Below are 20,779 nucleotides of genomic sequence, written 5' to 3' on the forward strand. Positions count from 1 at the left end.
TCATATAATGTGTTTTTTCTGGATTTTTTGTTTGGTATTCTGTCTCTCTCCATTATGGTGTTGAATATGTAGGGAGACTTAATGTGGTCTTTGAAAATCCTCTCAAAGAACTTTATAAGTATGTGTGTAAATACCATGGGACAATAGTCATTAGGGCAGGACGTTATTTTCTTCTTACACACATGTGATGGTCATCACCTTAAAGAATACTGAGACAGTTGCCTGGCTCAGATGAATGTTGAAGATTGCTATGAGGATATTCTTGGATAAGATTTTTGTTGAAGTTTACTTTGGGGTCTTTTTTGAATTTTTTTGAGGTTTTACTTTGATTATGCTCTAATAAAGTTCTTCTGCCTTGGACAGACAGAGAACCTGGTCACCAGGAGGACCAGCAGAGTTCTTTCCAGGAGTCTTGTTAAATGCATTCTATGCAATAGTGCAAAGAAGTCTTTCAACATATCAGACGGGTAAAAAGCTGTTGACAGGCTTAGATGCAGTCTTGTAGTGAGTAATGGCCTGTATGGCTTGCCACATTCTTTGTGCCTCAGCTGTTGAAGTGTGTGTGTAGATCCATATAAAGCTTTATTTTGCCTCTTTGATACCTAAGGGCTACCTCATTTCCAGATTTAAAGGGAACATCAGAGGAGTATGGCCACCGTAGTAAACCATGGCTATCACTGTGCTTGCATGTGGACTGACGACAACAATTTGACGACTAAAAATCTTTTAGCCTAGGGTGAAGTTATTATGTATATTAACAACAATTTGGGACAAATTTAATTTAATTGAAAACTACACTGATGAGCTAAAACATGACCACCTGTTTAATATGCTGTTGATCCTCCTTGTGCTGCCAAAATTGCAATGACCTGCCAAGTCATGGACTGTGCGAGACCCCTGAAGATGTTCCTATGTTGTTTGGCACAAGACATTAGCAGTAGATGCTTCATGTCTTTAAGTTGCAAAGTTGAGCTGCCATGGATTGCACTGAGTGTGCAACCCTCTAAAGAGACAATTGCATAATCGGTGCACTTGTTGATATGTCCTGACACTGACAAAACTCCTCCAGGTTTTTTTTCTTTTGCATGTGCCCCAGTCAATATATTAAAAACAATCCTTAAAAAATTGGTCATGAAAACTAGTTTCAGGTTTTTATATTATGTTTGTTGAGTAGAGGTCGACCGATGTATCGGTTTTGCCGATTAATCGGCACCAATAATTGATTGCTGGAACAATCGGTTATTGGCAAAAATCCATGCCGATAGTTTTCCAGGTTGTGTCTGTTACTGGAGTGGCGGAGAATTATACAATGCGAGAGTGGCCTCTAGTGGTTGAAATCACTGACAGCATGTGCTATTTGTTTAGACACGTGATGCTGCATGCTGAACAGAGCGAGAAACTTCAGACCCAGATTTAAATGCAGCAGACAGAAAAACCTTGCCTCGCCACAGAGCGCCATTCACATAGTTTTTCATTAAATTACATTATATTCGCCCCGAATCGTTGTTAATGTACATAATGAATTGTATATTGAGTTTTTCTTTCTGTGGCTTTAATAAAGTCTGTATGCTTCATTTATAGAGCTATAATATAGATCACTCTTTCCGTTTGCTCCGTTTTTTTAAACCCTGAACTTTAAACATCTATGCCTCATTGTTCATTCTTGAAGTAAACTTGTGTCCATTTGGTGATTAAATAAACTGTTTTAGACCGCTGCCCAAGTTAAACTATCGGTTAAATAATCAGTATCGGCCAGTGTGCAACCTAACTATCGGTATCGGCAAAATCCACTATCGGTCGACCTCTGTCGATGAGCTTAGTTTATAAAGTTTGCAAAGTTTTTTATTTTTCTAAAATAGTCAAATATTTGTAAAAAAATAAAATTTCCATCCTTGTTTTACTCTTTGTGAAACACACTCAAGGGTACAATTTCAAGGATCTGTTACCTTTTCCATTGCAGAAATGGAAGTAAACATCCACTGCTGTGATTGGCCCACTGCTAACTTCATTGCACTGTCAGATCCTGATGTAGAATAAATTGAAACAACCCTCTGCAATGCAAAGCAGCGTAAATGTAACCAAATATCTGTATACAAATTACTGTTAACAACTTTCTTAAAAGACTACTACAGCACTAAAAGACAAAACTAGCTACCCATTGTGTGAATGGTTGATAATTGCAACAGTAACTTAATAAACTATAATAACATATATACAACTCACATAATAAAAAAATATTCTAACTAAAAAAAAACTATTTCTAAAAAAAAATAATAATAATAATTAATTAATTAATTAATTCATGTACTGATTTTATTAGCAACACTCAAACAATTTAGTTTCAATTTTATTGTTGGAATTTCATCCAAAAATGTTTTTGCATCCCACAAAATGGACACAGTTCACAGCTGTGCCGTGCACCATGATGATACACTTGGTGTCTTAATAGCGTTAAATGTTTTGACATTTGTTACAAACACACCGGGCCTCATTAATCTATCTATCGTAGAAACATCTGCATATCTGAGTGCACAAATCAACTTATGACAGGGTTCATGTGTGGTCATTCAACATTCATATGCTGCCAATCTTGAAACTGGTAAATGTCGCAGCTGAAAAGGTCCGTGTACCTTCGTATAATTCGTTTTTTGATTTAATATTGAAATCTAAAAAATAAAAAATAAAAACGGCACATTTTTTTGTTTTTCATTCATTCAAACAAAACAAAAAATCAAGAATTTGGCTTAATTTTTTGTTTTTATGTTCAGGGACAGAAAAAGAATAAACAACTTGAATATTCGATCTCTACATGTGGGCGGGAATGAAACGCCCATCTCCGCTGATTGGTCGACCAAACATTACAACATAATAAGAGTCCTATGCTTCTACGGATTCTTAACGTGATTATTTCTACTACATTTTATCTCTTTCTCTTCATCAGTCAGAGATGCGTCTCCCAAAAGCTCATAAAAACAATTGTACTATTGATCTTAATATTACGGTCTGTTTTTCAAACGCATCGTAATTTAAATAGCACTTGAAATTAATCATAGATCTATGAGTGCTCTGGATTAATAATAAAGCCCTAAGTGCATCATAAGAACAGATTTATGCGGTTACCTGCAGGACAGTCGGCAGATTACACCTTTAACTTTATTCAAGTGCAATGTGATTACAATATAATGATTTGATTGTACTTTACTGTACACGTTATTACTCGTTTTTTGTTTTTGTTTTTTATAAATGAAATAATTAAAAAGGGCAGAAAATAATAGAAATACATCTAAATTAAATGACTGAACAAAAAAATGAATAAAATAAGTAACGTAGGAAACATTCTTCAAAGACTGGGGGAAAAAAATCTGTCAATGACTTGCTGACGTACACGAAATACAGCCATGTATTGGATCTGGAAATAACGTCTGTCTCTCTCTCTCTCTCTCTCTCTCTCTCTCTTTTTCTATTATTATTATTTTTATTATTATTATTATTATTATGTAAAGTATAATATTATAGACTATACCATAATAATATAATATAATTGTTATTATATCTGAGTTGTCTGGAACGCAGCATTATTAGGTTAACATTTAAATAAACGAGCGTGTACTACGATTAAGAGCCATTCTATAAGGTGACATTTCAGCACTTGACAAACGGATAGCGACTCCTAAGTAGCATTTAAGGCACGGCTATGTGCTATTGCGTTAAGTGCATTTTTGGGAAACGCGTATTGTCACATTATTCTATTTTTGTTTAAATTTTTTTTGTAGTAAGAATTTAACATTAAAGATGACACAAAAGGTAAAAGGTAAAAAAAAAAATTGTAAACAAAACCTGAAAATCAGGTGCCTCTTATGGGAAAGTTAATTTCTGACACTGATCTCTGGTTTATTGTTCGAAGTGTTATTTCAGGGTTGGGATATGTTCTTGTAACTCAAATGAGTTTACCTTCAATTCATGACGTCGAATTCACATTTCACTAAATTCAATCACTGAAACAAGCGCTCTGACGAACAAATAGTCCCATGCCAGCACTGTAAAAAAGAATTTGTTGAGTCAACTAAAAATATTATGTTACCCCGCTGCCTAAAAATTTTTTGTTATCTTGACAAAATATTTCTTGTTGAAATAACTTCAAATTAGAGTGGAATTAGTCCAGGTAACAAATTTCTTTAAGTTGACTTGACTATTATTTACTAGTCCAGTCAACTAAATCATGTTGTGTCAACAGGGATTTTTTTTTTTTTTTTTCGATCGATAATCGTAAACAAATGTTACCCCACTGCCTTAAATTTTTAAATAAAGATAAAACACTTTTTTTTTTAAATGTAATTTATTTAATGATAGAGACAACTCTTTCATTCACATTTAAATTGAACAAGCAATTTGCTGTCAACACATCAACTGATAATTGATAAAAGAAATTGAAAAATACAAAAACACACGTCTAAAGATCTGAACCGACACTTGAAAGTGTGATGTCTAATAAATAACACTGGCATGGGATTGAGAAACAAATAGTTGGATTTCAATTCATCAGATCAAAACCACAGGGATTGTTTTTAATTTCATAACTCAATATGAAAATCAGAAGGTTAAACTCTGCATATTAACCCTGCACAACTTCACATGCACTCCCCCCACCATAATGCAAGTCATGGTCAAAATGAGAAACCAAGATATGTATATAATATCACATTTAGTTAAAAAAAATGAGTGTACTGTACTTCTGTATAATAAGATATAATGCACATGGAAGCACAAAGATCTAAACTGTCAGATTCTAAATTTCGTAGTGCAACATGACCAGACATAAGTGTTAACATCAGAAGGATCTTGAAAGTTTCCTAACTCTCCGCCATCATAATGCTATTTAGTGGTCATAAAACAAGAAACAGAAAAAGGAAAAAAAAGCACTTGTCAGTTTGAAGGAAATGTGTACATTACTGTATAGGAAAATGAGATGTGAAACAACATTTGTTTACATTAGAACATGCATATTCCAAGTCATGACATGATAAACTTTAATGACATTCTAAAATGTAGTGAAAGGCACAAAAGAGCCTAAAGTTCCTTAAAAAACAAAACAAAAAAAACACTACTTTTGTGCTTTGTGCTATACATTTGTGCTTTGCATTTAACCCATCCAAAGTGCACACACACAGCAGTGAACATACAAACTGTGAACATGCACACGGAGGAGTGGGCAGCCATTTAGGCTGCAGTGCCCGAGGAGCAGTTGGGGTACGGTGCCTTGCTCAAGGGCACCTCAGTCGTGGTACTGAAGGAGGGAGAGAGCGCTGTACATTCACTCCCCCCACCTACAATTCCTGCCGCTGTAGCGAGCACATGGTGGGAGCATATGTTCTTCACAAGTTTTTGCAGAGCCTCAATGGTGTATTTCATGCGCTTGAGGTAGTGGATGTTCACTGCATACAGACCCATTAGGAGTCCAAATGCCTTGGGGACATGGGAGATGTCAGTGATGAAGAGATGTCCAAATGAGAGCAATGTTGGTTATTCCTTGGGAAGCACCTCACATTGCTGCTCCTCAGTTACAATCAGAATGCCCTCATCAATTTTTTTTTTCAACATCCTTAATGTCACCGGATGGCTGGGAAAACAAAATATTACATTACATATTAAATTTATAACAAATGAACACACATATGTACATAAACTATTAAAGTTGTGTGTTTTGTTAAAAGCACAGCTACCAATAAATGCAAATTGTCATTCACCCTCAAGTGGAAGATATTTTAAAAAATGTAACTAAAAATGAAAGTCAAAAGTAAATGGTGCTCCTCAACAGTTTCGTTTACAAACATTCAAAATAACTTCCTGTATTAAACTGTTAAAAGCCTGTACAAATTTCTTTGTTCTGCTGAACACAAAGACTTTAAAATCCCAATGGGAAAATAAGTGGAAAATACACCCCCAGAACCAACTAGGCTAAAAAAGGGGGGGGGGGGGGGGGGGATTATTTTCTTCACTAGTATTCTACATGATTTCTGAATGTCATAAAATGTGACAAACCAATACAACATATTAGTTTTTTTTTTTTTAACCCAATTCTAACTGTCTAATCTGTCACACCATTTTTATAACAATCAGAAAATATATCAGTGTAAAGGGGTATTCCTTTTAAATAATAATCTGTTGCACTGCATGTTCAGAGTATAGCATGACTCTTTAAGGGTTAGTTAACCCAAAAACGCATGTTTTACTCACCCTCATGGCATTGTAGATGTGTATGACTTTCTTCTTTCAGACAAATCCAATCAGATTATATTAAAAACTATTCTTGCTCTTCCAAGATTTATAATGGCAATAGGTGGGTGTTTTTTTCAACAGTCCAAAAGTAGTCAAATAAAGTGCATCAATTCATAATAAAAAGTACCTCACAGAGCTCCGAGGGGTGAATAGGGGCCTCCTGTAGCGAATCCATGTGTTTTTGTAAAAAAAAATATATATATACATATTTAAAATGTTATTTAAAACATATTTAAAAACTTTTGTCTCACTTTCGTGAGAGCCGTTCCGGGTGGATGACGTAGGACATAGGGGTCATGCATACACTGGTGATTAGTGACTAACACGGAAGAGCGGAGGAGAGACAACAATACGCCGATCACGAAGTAGAAGCACAAAATTAGGCTTGCACATATGATAGTCAGTGGAAGAGGAAAAAAAGTGATTATAACATTTTAAATATGGATATTTTTCTTACAAAAATGCATTGATTTGCTACAGGAAGCTTTTATTCACCCCCCAGAGCCATGTGAGGCATGTTTTATTGATGGATGGGTGCATTTTATTTGACTATTTTTGGACTGCTGAGAAAAAAACACACCTGTCTACTGCCATTAAATAACTTGGAAGAGCCAGGACAATTTTTAATTCAACTCAGACTGGATTTGTCTGAAAGAAGAAAATCATATACACATAGGATGCCTTGAGGGTGAGTAAAACATGGCCTAATTTTCATTTTTGGGTGAACTAACCCTTTAAGCAAAGTTGCTAATGGCCAATATGCCGGCACTGAACATTTTTCAGGATTCACAACAGTATTCAGCAAAATAATAAAGAATGGCGATGTCCATAAACAGGGTTTTAGCTGGTTTTATCAAGATAAAATCAACACTTTATAAAGACCATTTAAATACTAATTATAGAAAATTCAAGGAATAAAACTGAAGGGAAAATAATGTCAAATTATGTTCTCTAAATTTTGAAGCTGTTTTCCAGTGCAAATATTTACATTTTCGTAAAGGGTTCACCCAAAAAAGAAAAAGAAAGAAAATTGTCATTTACTAAACCTCAAGTTGTTTTAAACCTGAATGAGTTTATTTCTGTTAGTCCTAGTCCCAGATAGTATAACACAGTACACAACCCCACATCGTGTTACAACCCCAGATCACCCAGATTTCTTCTTCTATTACCTGGACCACATCGCTGCAGACTGATGGTGCTCAGTTTGGTCATCCACGAGCGTAATCCCAACAGTCATGTCCTTGATGAATTCCTGTGTGCTTTAATAAAAACAAAAGGAAGCATTAAACAGTGCCTTACAATCGTAAAGCTTACAGACTCCAATAAATGTGCATTTATAAAGTAAATAAATTTACTTACAACTTTGTCCAAGCTCTATAATGTGATTGTCATTTCCATTATGTCTGGATAGCATTTTGAGGGATAGCAACTGCAAAAGGACTTGCTGCGGTCCATCCACAAGATTATTGAATTCTGTGCTGATCTTCAGTCATTCCAAAATATCATAAACATGAAAAATACAGAAACACGTCAAAACACTCTAAAATAATAAATGTAAATCTTTACAGAGAAAGTCAAATGTATTGACAAGTTTGTCTTAATTACCAAAGCCCAACTTTACCATCCAGACGATGCTTTTAAATTACACAACACAGAATTATAACAAAATAAAAGGAAATTTAACACATTTGGGTCGATCGTTATTGTATGGCTATTTATATATGATATAATAAATTTTATTCTAAAGTGTATGTTGAGTCTTTGGATTAAATGAACAGCACGTTTATACAAATATGACACTTGCAACGATTGGCATGACTGCTCTCTTTACTGGTTTTCATGTATTAACCCTTTTACAAGAACACTTCCTGATACAACGTAACATTGCATTCTGGGGAATGTAGTTAGATAACAACGTTAACAAATACACAACATTTCCTCCCCTCTTACTCATAAGGTCAACATCAATAAACAATTAATCATCACTTACAGAATGCAGGTATGACATTCAGTTTCACTGTAACAATCTGTGAACACTCTCTTTTTTTTTTCTTTTTTTTAACTCTTGAAACATTCAGTCTTCTTGTTAAATGTCTTATTTATGAACACAGCTAATTCCCTGGGAATGAGGGTGGACTACCTCAAACCCTAGCTTACCCTTAGGGGATTATTCTGCCCCAAACAACAAGGGTAGCCCATAACTAAGTGTAATCCAAGAAACGCTGTGGTGGGCGCCGCTCCCTTACTGGATATCGGCGACCTGCTTGGTTCTGATTTTCTGTTGAAACAACAGATGATGATGGTTCCTTAGTAAATGGGGAATTTGGGGTCTTGGTAAACTCTGTGGTGAAGGTCACAGAAGCTGGTGAGCTGTCGTCTACTTGATCAGCGGCATCGGTACCTCTAGTAAGGTCCGTGGATATACTAGCACCACTCAGCAACTGATCAGTATGTCTCCTCCATAGAAGGTTTCCAGCAGTTTTAACCTTATATGACACAGGACCCGTCTGGGTCTCCACAGTAGCTGGAACCCACTTTGGACTGCTGCCATAATTCCGAGCCAGCACAGGTGAGCCTGTTGAAAAGGTTCTGTCTTTGGCTCGCCGTTTCCATCGTTGTACCTGATTTTTTTGTTGTTGTAGGACAGTTTCCTTGAGGGTTGCTGGTTTAAGCAGCTCAAAGCTTGTCCTGAGCTCTCGATTGAACAACAGATAAGCTGGCGACACTTTGGTAGTTGCGTGTGGAGTACTACGATAGCACAGCAAGAAGTTATGAAGGCGTTGATGAAATGTGCCTTGCCCAATCGAAGCTTTCAAATCATGTTTCATGGTCTGGACAAACCTTTCTGCTAGCCCATTTGTGGAAGGATGGTAGGATGATGACTTGATATGTTGTACTCCATTTGCTAGTAGAAATGTGGCCATCTCATGCGATATAAATTGGGGTCCATTATCTGAGACAAACTGCACAGGTGGTCCAAATCTACTGAAAATTTCTCCCAACTTCTCAATTGTCTTGTCTGCTGAGGTAGATTTCATGATAGCCACTTCAGGCCACTTACTGTGTGCATCAATGACAACCAATAGCATTTTGTCCTCAACTGGGCCTGCAAAATCAGCATGAATGCGATGCCATGGTTTCTCCGGATATTCCCAAGGGTGCAGCGGTGCCAGTTGTGGTATATTGCGTATGCTCTGACATGACGTACATGTTCTTCCCTTTTCCTCAATTTGGCTGTCCACTCCTGGCCACCAGAAGTAACTCCTGGCAATCTCTTTCATACGGATCATTCCACAGTGTCCCGCATGTAGCTGTTTCAGCACTGAATTACGCAGAGCTGGTGGAATTATCACTCTCCTTCCCCACAACAAACAGCCTGACTGCACCGAAAGCTCATGACGTCGAGAGGTGTATGGTTTGAGCTCTGTGTCATCATTCTCACCTTTCCCTGTCATGACAAAATCTGTATTCCCTCACAGCGGAGTCCGCACACTAATCTGTGTGTCATTTAATGCATCACCAAATTCACAGTGTTCAGCTAGTTTTTTTAGCACTGCCACAAACATTGTCACAGTTTCTCCTTCTAGCTGATTTCGTCGGTGGAACCGAAATCTCTCTGCAATTACTAAGGGCTTTGGAGAGAAATGTGCTTTGAGCGTGTTCACTATTTGATCATACGTTTTTTCTCCAGGCTTCTCTGGTTGCAGGAGATTACGCAGTAGAGTGAATGTCTTTGGACCCATAACACTCAAAAAAGTGGGCACAACTTTCTCTTCAGTAATATCATTTGCTGCTACAAAGTACTCAAATCTCTCCGTGTAAGCGCTCCACTGCTCACTACTTTCATCAAAATGACCCATGTTGCCAAAAACCAATGGCATTTTATGCCGTTCTCTGTCATTTGACAATCAATGAATTTATCTGGATCGTTGTCTTTCCTCCCCTTTTTGTCAAGACGTGGATTAGCAGCAGGGTCGCATTTGTTTATTTTTGTAGCGATTTCACCGTCAAGCCGCTTCACTTCCGCATTCTCATAACACACGCGGAGTAACTGAATCCTCGTCGCCACTTTTGTTGTGTCTTTGGATTAAATGAACAGCACCTTTATACAAATATGACACTTGCAACGATTGGCATGACTGCTCTCTTTACTGGTTTTCATGTATTAACCCTTTTACAAGAACACTTCCTGATACAACGTAACATTGCATTCTGGGGAATGTAGTTAGATAACAACGTTAACAAATACACAACAGTGTATAGTTTTGAACGTATGCAATTTACTTATGACCGTATATTCACCATAAAAACAGATATTCACGCAGCATTACACTGGGTTCTGGTGAGGCACTTGAATGACTAACATTACTTAAGAAAACTGAAAGAAGAGTTTGTAACGTTTTACCTTCAGAACTTCATCTGAACCAAGCTCATGTCAGCGATATCAAATGTAACGTTGAGTTACGCGCTCCAAAATAACTGAGGGAGGTGCTCATCTATGGTGCTCATTCGTTTCCCTTAAACATGCAGAAAAGAGACAGGTCGAGCAGTAATCTTGTTTTTTCCCTAATTTTTCATCTTTGTATATTCTGACGGATGTCTTTACGCTGTCAGGTTTAAAGAAGTTTCTTTTTTTAATTCCCGCCGTTCTGAATCCTCACAGTGAACCGTTGCGCTCTCACGCTCTGTTTGAACGGTCTCTAACGCAGCACTGGCCTCAAATAATACATAACAAACTGTATGTTTATAGTTCTCCATATAAGTTCAGCACAGTACCGCATGGGAGAATATCTGTTTTATTATTTATAAGGAAAATACTGTGGAACCGCCTGTAGTTTGAGGCTTCAGAGTGCCGCGAAACGAACATTTGCATACAGTAACGTTACATACAGAAAATACGACTCTTTAAACCATACTTATTCTTCTGAGACAACAAATGTAATTTTACACATTAAGTCAATAAATACAAATATTTTACTTACCAAAGTTGTATTCTGGTAAAATTTCCTAACTTTGTGGAGAAGCTGACCAGTATGGCTGACAACCGTCTTCTGTCTGGAATGGCCTTCACGAGAATGACGAGATCTCGCGATAAGTGAACGTGATGTTGCTATTGAATTGAGTCAACAAATTTTAAGTTGAGGGGACAAATACACTGAAAACTTAAAATTTTTAGTTGAATGAACAAATTCAGTAACTGCAAGTTGTGTTAATATAAAATAATTCGTTGAAACAACTAAACTGCTAAACAATTTTTTACAGTGAGTGGGATAACAACATATGATTTCCGAAATTTGTATAAAGTGCTCTATGAATAAAACTCAAAATAGAAAAAAGAATAGATGTGCTAATTTCTTTTCATATGTCATTTTATTTAAGTTCCTCTATAGTCCACAATGCAGCATATTGTCTAAAACAAAAGTTATGACTACATGTTCACATAAATTGATAGCGGTCTGCGCTTCACTATAGGCTGCTACATTCTCCCCGCTTCAGGTCGCTCAGCTTTGCCAGACAGATTTTGATAGGTGGATACTAATTAAACAGGCGGTGTTCCAAAGGACCAAAAGGCTCTGCCTCTGTACGGTTTGTGTCAAGCTATTCTTAAAAATAGCTGTTTGATGAAGAGAATGAGATAAAATGTAGTAGAAATAAACCCGTTAAAGGGGGGCTACAATGGTGTTTCATGTATTCAGAGTTGTTCACAGTGTTAAAGAGATGGACCGTAGAAGGACTCTTATGTTTAGGACTCTTATTATGTAGTAATGTTTGGTCGACCAATCAGCGGAGAGGGGCGATTCATTCCCGCCCACATGTAGAGATCGAATATTCAAGTTGTTTATTCGTTTTCTGTCCCTGAACGTAAAAACAAACAAAAAAAAAAAGCTAAATTCTTTATTTTTCGTTTTGTTTGGACATATGAAAAACGAAAAATGTGCAGTTTTTTAATTTTTCATATTTCAATATTAAATCAAAAAAACGAATTATACGAAGGTACATGGACCCGAATGAATGAAGACTTCAAATTCATCTGTAAAGCACATAAAGCTATTATTTGACATAAACTTTTTTTCATGCATGATTCGTATGGATCTGTTAACTTAATGCAAAGTGTGAATTCTAAGAGAACTTTGTGTCGTGATGATGAGCATCTATGCACTTTCACTATGAGTTGCTAAATGAACAGATCTGCTGCACGCAGTTTTTATTTTTTATTGATTTTTCTTTTTTTATTTTTCCAACGCAGAATCCGTTGCCTTATTTGTTAAAATCCTCAAACTGTTTACTTAAATATTACATTAAGAAATGTCATTAAAATCTAAAATACTTTTCGCATGTAACTAATTTAATTACCCCTTATTTAAAATGTAATTATAATGAAATACAGTTACTCATATTTTGAATTTTTAAAACGTAACGCCGTTACGTGTATTTTGTTACTCCCCAGCCCTGCTGGTTAATGATCGACTAATGAGCTTCAGTTATTGGTCAGGGAAATGGAAGAAAAAAAAGGGTTTGTTTGTTGGTTTAAGCCCTGGAAGGATTTACTATTCTTCACACAAGTTCAGGCTAACTCAAAAACTTGAACATGAACAGCATGTTTAGAATAATTCACAAAACAGTCCGATGTGAAATGTGAAAAACAAATAAAAACTTAATCTTTCAGTTGCTTAGGCATGTTATTAAAGATAAACTTTAGCATGTCCTGTACAGCAATTACCATATCAATGATGAGGTCTAAAAAATCCAAACTGGGGTAGCTGCATTACCATGCATTGCCGATGTTTGTGTAAAGGTCCAACATGTTCTCTCCTCTGGTAATGTAGTTTAACATGTTTATGAAATTTAGGGTGGGGCATATTGCTTGACTGAAGTTCCTAGCAAAAATAAAAATGCCATAGGCTTTTTCAGTTTGCAGCTCAATAGTGATTATAATACAGAGTAATTCAAAATGGCAGTCTACAATCTCAACTGATTTGAATGTGTTTCTGTTATAACCCACATGTTCTTATGTTGTTGTTGTTTTTCCAGTTTTGTTTAACCAGTTGTTTAGATGTGTCTATTGTTCACATAACTGGCCCATGTTGAGCTATACTAACTTTTTGTGTGTGTGTCATGTTTAGGAGCTGGTTGTTGCGCTTAGTCACCTAGTCATACAGTATGAGAGTAATTTCTGTACTGTGGCTCTGCAGTTCATGGAGGAAGAGAAAAACTATGCTGTACCATCTCCTGCAAATTCCACAGGTAATTATTTATAACGGTTTTATTTCTTAGTGATTTATAGTTTAAACAACAGCAATAAATGAAGTGTAATTTTTGAATGGAATACTAACATGCTGCTTACAGTTATGTATACTGTGCATTGTACTATCTATCTATCTATCTATCTGTCTATCTATAGATGTATTCCACATATCAAACCATAGTCATGGTCCATTGTATATCTGATGTTTCAGCTGCCTTGATTTGTGTGTGTGTGTGTGTGTGTGTGTAGAGACAGGAAATGTTACCCTTGGTAGGGACAGTCCTACCATCCCTCGTTTACGATCAGTGAACTCCTATACAAACCTAAGAGCTGCCACCACTGCTCGAACCCTGAATAAGAGTCTTCAGAACCTCAATCTCAATGAGGAGGGTGAGTCAAACTCGACTCTACATCACTAAGCCTGAAAACTCTGGGACAAAATTTTCTGTTTTAATTTTTTTATATATCGTTGAACAGTTCACACGTCAATGGATTGCCAAAAAATCATACTGCTATATTGTAGTTTTAATACATCCCCTTTATAAGTGAAAAATACAATTCCTTATATCACCCACCCCTATTCTTAACAATGCCTATTTTTGTTATATGTGTTATAGGTGGTCCCGCAGCATTCTCTCCAGGGAATCTGAGCACCAGCAGCAGTGCCAGTAGTACTTTGGGCAGCCCTGATAACGATGAATACCTCCTCTCCTTTGAAACCATCGACAAGATGAGGAGAGTCAGCTCATACTCTTCCTTGAATTCTCTCATTGGTAAGACTTCCTGTTTCAGCAACAATCATAGACAAGACCTTCATCAACTGTCTTTGGAGTGTAACCAGCTCTTGGTGCATAAAGAAGATCTGTAAAGTTGCAAAGACTAAAATCTCAAATCCAATGAGATATTCTTTATTAAAGTTAAAACTCGTCCACATCCCCCTGAAACAGCTCGTTCTAACATGCCCCCACATCTCTGCGTCACTTTGTGGGAAGATTTGCATAACGCCACTCAGATGTTCACGCAAAGAAAGACGGGTTACCTTTTATTCTCATTGTAGTATTGTTGTTGTTGCCGCCGCCATGTCGTATAGACACTGTGTTTCACTGTGAAAGCAAAACTACTTTGTTTGGCCTTCCGAAAGAGGACGATAACCCCATCGTCATGCCTGGAGCTGATCTGTGCTGGTCGCTAAAGAAATACATCAACTTTGCACTGTGGCTCGCCGGATCGGCTTTCACCGTGAATGAAGCGGAGTCCAGCCCGGGGTTGTCAAATGTGGTTGCTGCAAGCCCAACGAACGCTCCTTCATAGAATCCGCCAGCCGCGCTGTTATCAAAGCCGCCCGCCTCTGCTCACTCAAGCCGCATTGTGTGACACTGTTTCGTTGAGAAAGCAAAAGTACTTTGTTTGGCCTTCCAAAAGAGGACACGACTAGAAATCATATTTATATCATGTTTATAATGGGTTTTATGTTTATGTCTCTTTGCTCCGGCCAAACAGGGCATCACAATATGTTTTAAGAATTCATACTGGATATTGTGATTTGAACGAGTAAGTAACACTTTTGTTCTGACCAGGAAAGAGGAAAAATGCATTACAATAAATTGCGCTACCAACAGGGGCACACATTTTGTCTTTTGGGGGGGACATAAAATTTCCCAAGAGCAATTTTTGAAGGGGACACAAATAATACTGCTAAAATTGTACTTGTAAGGATATGTATACACAGAGGAAAGCTGTACTACTATTAGTGCAGCAGGAGACCAGGCCATATTAGACAACGTCAAGCTGTTGTGGTCGCGCCGTGACAGCATTCGTGTCTGTTGTATCCATCACAGTGTTGCCAACTCCGCATTTTCCTGTGAAAAGCCCTGCCCCCCTTAGTTACTGTTGCGAACTCGGACAAACAAACGGAGTTGCTTACTGTCTTACAATGACAGCTGTCAGTGTGAAAACCTTGTCCCTATATCTATTTGATAAATGTTGGACACAGAAGGACCACCATTCAAATGGGACTTAAATATGCCATGGAGGGAAGTATAAAAGATTTTAAAATAAATATTGTGGGTATTAATTTGGAAGTGAGGGTTTACAGTTCACAGTGCAAGTGGGAGAAGCCTCATGTTACATTTGTCATGACAACATCCCAGATCAACACTGTTTATGTATCACAGGGTAAGATTAAATTAATTTACATTTAACCAGTTTAATATAAAGAGACAGTGAAATGTAGACCTTCATTTATGTGTTTTTTCCCTACACTGTACAAGACGCGAGAACAATCCGCTATTTAAGTTTGTATGGACTCACTAACTTTAACGTTAGCTAGATTTAGCCAGAGATACCTTGCTAAAGTACAAGATGACATTTACATTCTGCTTGAGCAGATGAAAATTGGGTATGAAAACAGATGAAAACTTCATAAAAGTATGACAACCAGAAAACAAACGTTTTTGTCTTCATTGGGATTGGGCGTGAATGCTTTGGGACATTTTGCTTGGGTTTTTTTGGGTTCAGGAAATTAAATTAAATAAATTCTATTGCCTGTCCTCTTGGGATACTTGGAATCAGTAGGTACGTTTACATGGACACTATTTGCTTCCATCGGAATGAATTCATTCTGATTGATGAATCAGAACTTAGTGTTTACATGAACGCTAAATAAAGTGATCCATTTTATGTGCACGTGTTTATATGTCACAAGCTTCTAATCGGATTTAATCTTTTGACGTGCACACTGCATGAATATACAGAGTTTCCCGCTGTTGTTGCAAACAGTTTTGAAAAGCACACATGCTATTTATCTACTTCGGGTACTAAATAGGCGATGACCAGCACATAAACTGTTGTGGAGTGCTGCCTAGGCTACTTAAAAAAAAAAAAAAGTGCCCCTTCCCGCACCCAAAACCAGTCGTCTGTTGATGAAAATCTTAAAAAAGGACTGGTGGGACGTTGTCCTGCTATCCTGCTGCACTTCACAGATGCTGAGTGAAAGAGGAGTTTTATATTGACAGAACACTCATTTATGACGCTTTATTCGAAGAAGATCATATGTCATTATGTTAATCCTACGTCACTGTGCATGCGCAGTACTTTCCAGTTTCGGTTTTCAATCCGATCAAGTGTTTACATGTCCTCTCGTTCAGATTACAAAAGGAATAAACCACCCCTTACAATCTAACATAGCAGACTCATCAAAAAATAGCCTTGACAGCCTTACTTACTGGAGTTCCACAAACAATTGTCTTTGTTCTCTCTCACGACTTGTGTGTGTGTAGGTGATGTTAAAGAGAAAAGCAGACATTTGAACCAAAGCACTGTGAGGCAAGGGAGGTGGAGACTCAAAATGTTTCTAAACTTAAAACGCATTTTTGCCATGTTTGTGTTGTTTTACTACTTACACAATTATTTAAAGTATAAAAAAAAAATAAAAAATTTTGGGGGGGGGGGCTCAGATGGGGGGTCCTGTTGTCCCGACACAACCATAAAGAGAAAAACATTTTTTTTATTAATTTATTATTTTTATTTTTTTTAGGATGAAATCAAGTAACTTCAAATTAGATGAGTTTTCAGCTGTTGCTTGAAAATTGTCAGTGATTCTCCATTCCGGATAGGGGTGGGAAGATCATTCCACCAGCCAGGAATGGTGAACGAGAATGTTCTGGAAAGTGATTTTGAGCGGAAGTAGGCGGGTGCTGAGCCTGTGGCTGTTCTATATGCAAGCATAAATGTCTTGAGCTTGGTGCACCCACAACCGGTAGCCAGTGCAAGGAGATGAAGAGGGGTATAACATGGGCTCTTTTGGGCTCGTTGAAAACCAGTCGTGCCGCTGCATTCTGAATCATTTGTAGAGGCTTGATTGTGCTTGATGGAAGTCCAGCCAGAAGAGCATTGCAGTAGTCCAGCGCAGTCTCGGTTGAATGACCACTCCTGAAACCTGACCGGTTAACATCCAGTTTTTTTTTTCTGTGAGTGAAACAGTGATATCTGGTTGAAAACAACTCTTTTGAGGGTTTTCGCTATAATTGGAAGGAGAGAGACAGGTCTGTGGCTATCTATAAGTGAAGTGTTTAATGTAGGTTTTTTGAGCAGTGGGGTTACCCGAGCCTGCTTGAATGCAGTGGGGAAGGTGCCTGTGAGGAGAGACGTTTTGCTGATGTTTGTGAGTGCTGGTAAAAGTGTAGGGGAGATTGCTTGGAGGAGGTGTCAGGGGATTGGGTCTAGAGTGCATGTTGTACAGGGAATGAGGACAGCAGCCCATCCAGCTCCTCTAGGAAGGTTGATAGAATTTGACCAGGAGGGCAGTAAATTACCACAACCTGGAGTTTTATATGAGCTGTTACAGTGATCACGTGTGATTCAAATGAGTTATAATTGCATAGGAGAGAGTGGGTTGAGTATTTCCAATTGTTAGAAATGAGCAGACCAGTGCCCCCACCCCAGCCAACCTGATGGGGTGTTTGAGAGAAAGAGAAATTGTTAGAGAGCAGCTGGGGTTGCTGAGTCTTCTGGACGAATCCAAGTCTCAGTCAAGCCCAAGATGTTGAGTGTGGAGTTTAAAGAAAAAGCAGAAATGAAGTCTGCTTTTTTGACAGCTGACTGACAGTTCTGGAGACCCACAGAGAAAGAAAGAGGTGCAGTAGAGGATGTAGAGATAGGATGCAGGTTAGCAACATTACATTTCCGTCTGCATGTGACGTCAGAGTGTTGTCGAGAGACAACCGGAATGTTTTGGAAACACATGATAGAGGTGGAAAAAAGAGGACAGAAAAGGAGAGTGTGTACCGGGAAGATAAAAAATTATACTTAAGTGCTTGCCGGTTTCGCTGCTCGGTGAAGTCACGCAGGTCTTTACACTCGTTGGTCTTCACACAAGGAGGGCTGAATGCTTCCACTGATGCTTCCACATCAGCGCACAAACATCAGATAAATCCACAGTCTAAGACACTAAAGAGAAAACAACTATGGCCGCCTTCTAATTATCATAGCCAATAGCCTATAGCCGGGCAATTCCTCAAATCGAAACTATAGTTCGCACTTAAATGCAGGGAGGGCGCAATGCAAATTACACAGGCTCCTTCTTAGCCGAGGGCAATTATTAAAATTACCTGTAAGTGCAATCAATTATAATTATGATATTGAAAATGCAAAGTAGAAATAGGCAGAAAACGAAATATTCCTTCCTAGCAGCAAGTAATAATTCAAACAGCAGATCTATAAACAAGTATTATGCAAAACACTCTCGCGCTAACATCCGTCTCTTATGTTGACTATAATCGCTTGTTAATGTTAACAATATCAGCATTGCACGACTAAATGTATGTAGTAGCTTGTAGATTACATTTTCTTTACAGTCTAATCTCAAATTGTCAGACCTTTCGAGTTGCATATATTAAATATATATATATATATATTTTAACCCAAAAAGCTAATTATTCTTCCTTAGAACTGGTTCTGTTTAAAATACAAATCTTGTGTAATCCCATGTAGGATATCTGAGATGCACATTTAAAACTGGAATATAATCTAATTTCAATTACATGTGTTTTATAAACATACAATCCTTTCTGGATTACAATCTGGCATCAAAATGATAATTAATTATTACAGCTGCTGTGAGAAAAGGCTATAAACGATCCGCCGCCTGCAGCATCCTTACATGCAATATAGCCTACTAGCCGGGACAACTTCATGTTTACAGACGTGAAGTAATGATGCAGCGTCATGCCCGAATTTCCCGCAAATTCCTACCAGTACCACAAATTAGAAATCATTGTTCTAACCTTACCGTTGACAATTGTGCTAAAGTAAGGAGATCGTTTTGAACACTGGCTGGTTATGTACTGTACTTGCTCAAAAATTGATTTTGGATAATTTTTTACCAAGAATAATTACGGACTGCAGCTTTAGTTACGGGCATTAGCACAAGACACAGATGGGCCTAGATAAACCTTTTTTTTTTTTTTGAGGATTTTGAGAATCTTTGAATTTCTGATTTTTTTTGGTGCAGTTCTCTGTAGAAGAAAAACACTTGCAAAAACAATTATATAATGAGGCGAATGAATTAAAGTTGGTGATATCCATTTAGGTGAACATAATAAGACATACCTATATTTCAAATGTTTTCACCCACACACATTGCCAAACCTAAAAATTCAGCAAAATGCATTTGCAAGTTTTGACTGCTAAGCGGTGCTTTAATCACCATTTAATTAATTTTCACGAGTAGCAGTAAACTTTGCCTTGCTAATGGCCTAGATTTTATGAATCAGCAGATAATCATATTAATTTATTAGAATTAAGAAATAATTCATATTCACAGAAGCAAACTTAGTAGTACATATTCAAGCAGCATAGTAAATATCAAGACCGTGAACCTGTGCTTACGTTTTATTCTATGCTCCACTACTACATTTTATATTTGTATACTTTTAACAGGTGTGCAGTATTATTTATATCATTGAATCATATTATTTTACCGTAAAATAAGATGGTTTACTTTGCATTGGAGCATTAAAGCTTGTTCAATACACATATTTATATCTATATTCAATGTCTATATTGTCACATTACTTAATATTCGTCACAAATACATTTTTTTTTACTTTTACTTTTAGTAATTCCATTAATAAAATGACATGCATTTCAACATGTAATGCACATTCTGTAATTGTTGTCTGTCATTTTTTAATAGAACAGAATAACTACTCCTGCACATGACGTGAAAAAAAATATATCTGTCTACGAACTAATTCCATCCATTTTAATTAAAACATGAGCACATTTTGCCCCAATTATTTAATTAAAATAAGAAAAAACTTAAATGTGGCCATGATTTTGGCTAAAACAGTGGAATTAAATAAAGGGATGGATTAATAAAACATTGTGTCGTTGATGTGCTGACCAACACTCTACCACTCGAATATGAATAAGCTGTATGTGAAATGCACGGAATTTTCCTACAGCATGTCCACGCACACAAGAGAGAAGAACTCTTCATCTCTCTTGCTTCACAATAATACAAATCATTTTTATGCGGTCACAGTTCTGGTACTGACTGTGAGATTGATGCTTTAGTGGTGTATACAGTATATTGTATATTATAGTGCAAGGAGGCTGTTCAAATTCTTATTCTGCATCGTAAGAAATTATGTAGTTTGGCTTCAAATTAAATCTTGTACTGATTTTACACTGAAAGATCTCTGTATGAAAACCTGCAAGAATTGTATTTAGAATAGAATAGAATAAGCTTAACTG

At 37.1% G+C, this 20,779-nt stretch overlaps 2 protein-coding genes across 6 annotated transcripts in view; one reads left to right on the top strand and one right to left on the bottom strand.

Annotated features, from left to right (window-relative positions):
- The window catches only part of LOC109076937 (regulatory-associated protein of mTOR-like), a 128,326-nt gene that overhangs the window by 17,287 nt on the left and 90,260 nt on the right, over positions 1-20,779 (top strand). For all 4 annotated transcript variants that reach the window (XM_042725671.1, XM_042725669.1, XM_042725672.1 and 1 more), the window contains exons 8-10: positions 13,401-13,521; positions 13,772-13,912; positions 14,140-14,295. In XM_042725671.1, coding sequence (XP_042581605.1) covers positions 13,401-13,521; positions 13,772-13,912; positions 14,140-14,295 — 418 coding nt within the window. The remainder of the gene's footprint in view (positions 1-13,400; positions 13,522-13,771; positions 13,913-14,139; positions 14,296-20,779) is intronic.
- LOC109076938 (uncharacterized protein K02A2.6) lies at positions 4,450-10,524 on the bottom strand. Of its 2 annotated transcripts, XM_042725675.1 has the most exons (3): positions 8,267-10,524; positions 7,446-7,759; positions 4,450-5,617 (listed from the first exon to the last, which is right to left on the bottom strand). In XM_042725675.1, exon 1 carries the CDS (start codon positions 9,729-9,731, stop codon positions 8,478-8,480), a length of 1,254 nt encoding a protein of 417 aa, XP_042581609.1. In that variant the 5' UTR covers positions 9,732-10,524; the 3' UTR covers positions 4,450-5,617; positions 7,446-7,759; positions 8,267-8,477. The 2 variants fall into 2 exon arrangements, with proteins under 2 accessions (XP_042581609.1, XP_042581608.1); XM_042725674.1 differs by having other exon boundaries at positions 7,446-10,524.

The sequence above is a fragment of the Cyprinus carpio genome, chromosome B6 (assembly GCF_018340385.1).
Source record: "Cyprinus carpio isolate SPL01 chromosome B6, ASM1834038v1, whole genome shotgun sequence".
Taxonomy (NCBI): Eukaryota; Metazoa; Chordata; class Actinopteri; order Cypriniformes; family Cyprinidae; genus Cyprinus; species Cyprinus carpio.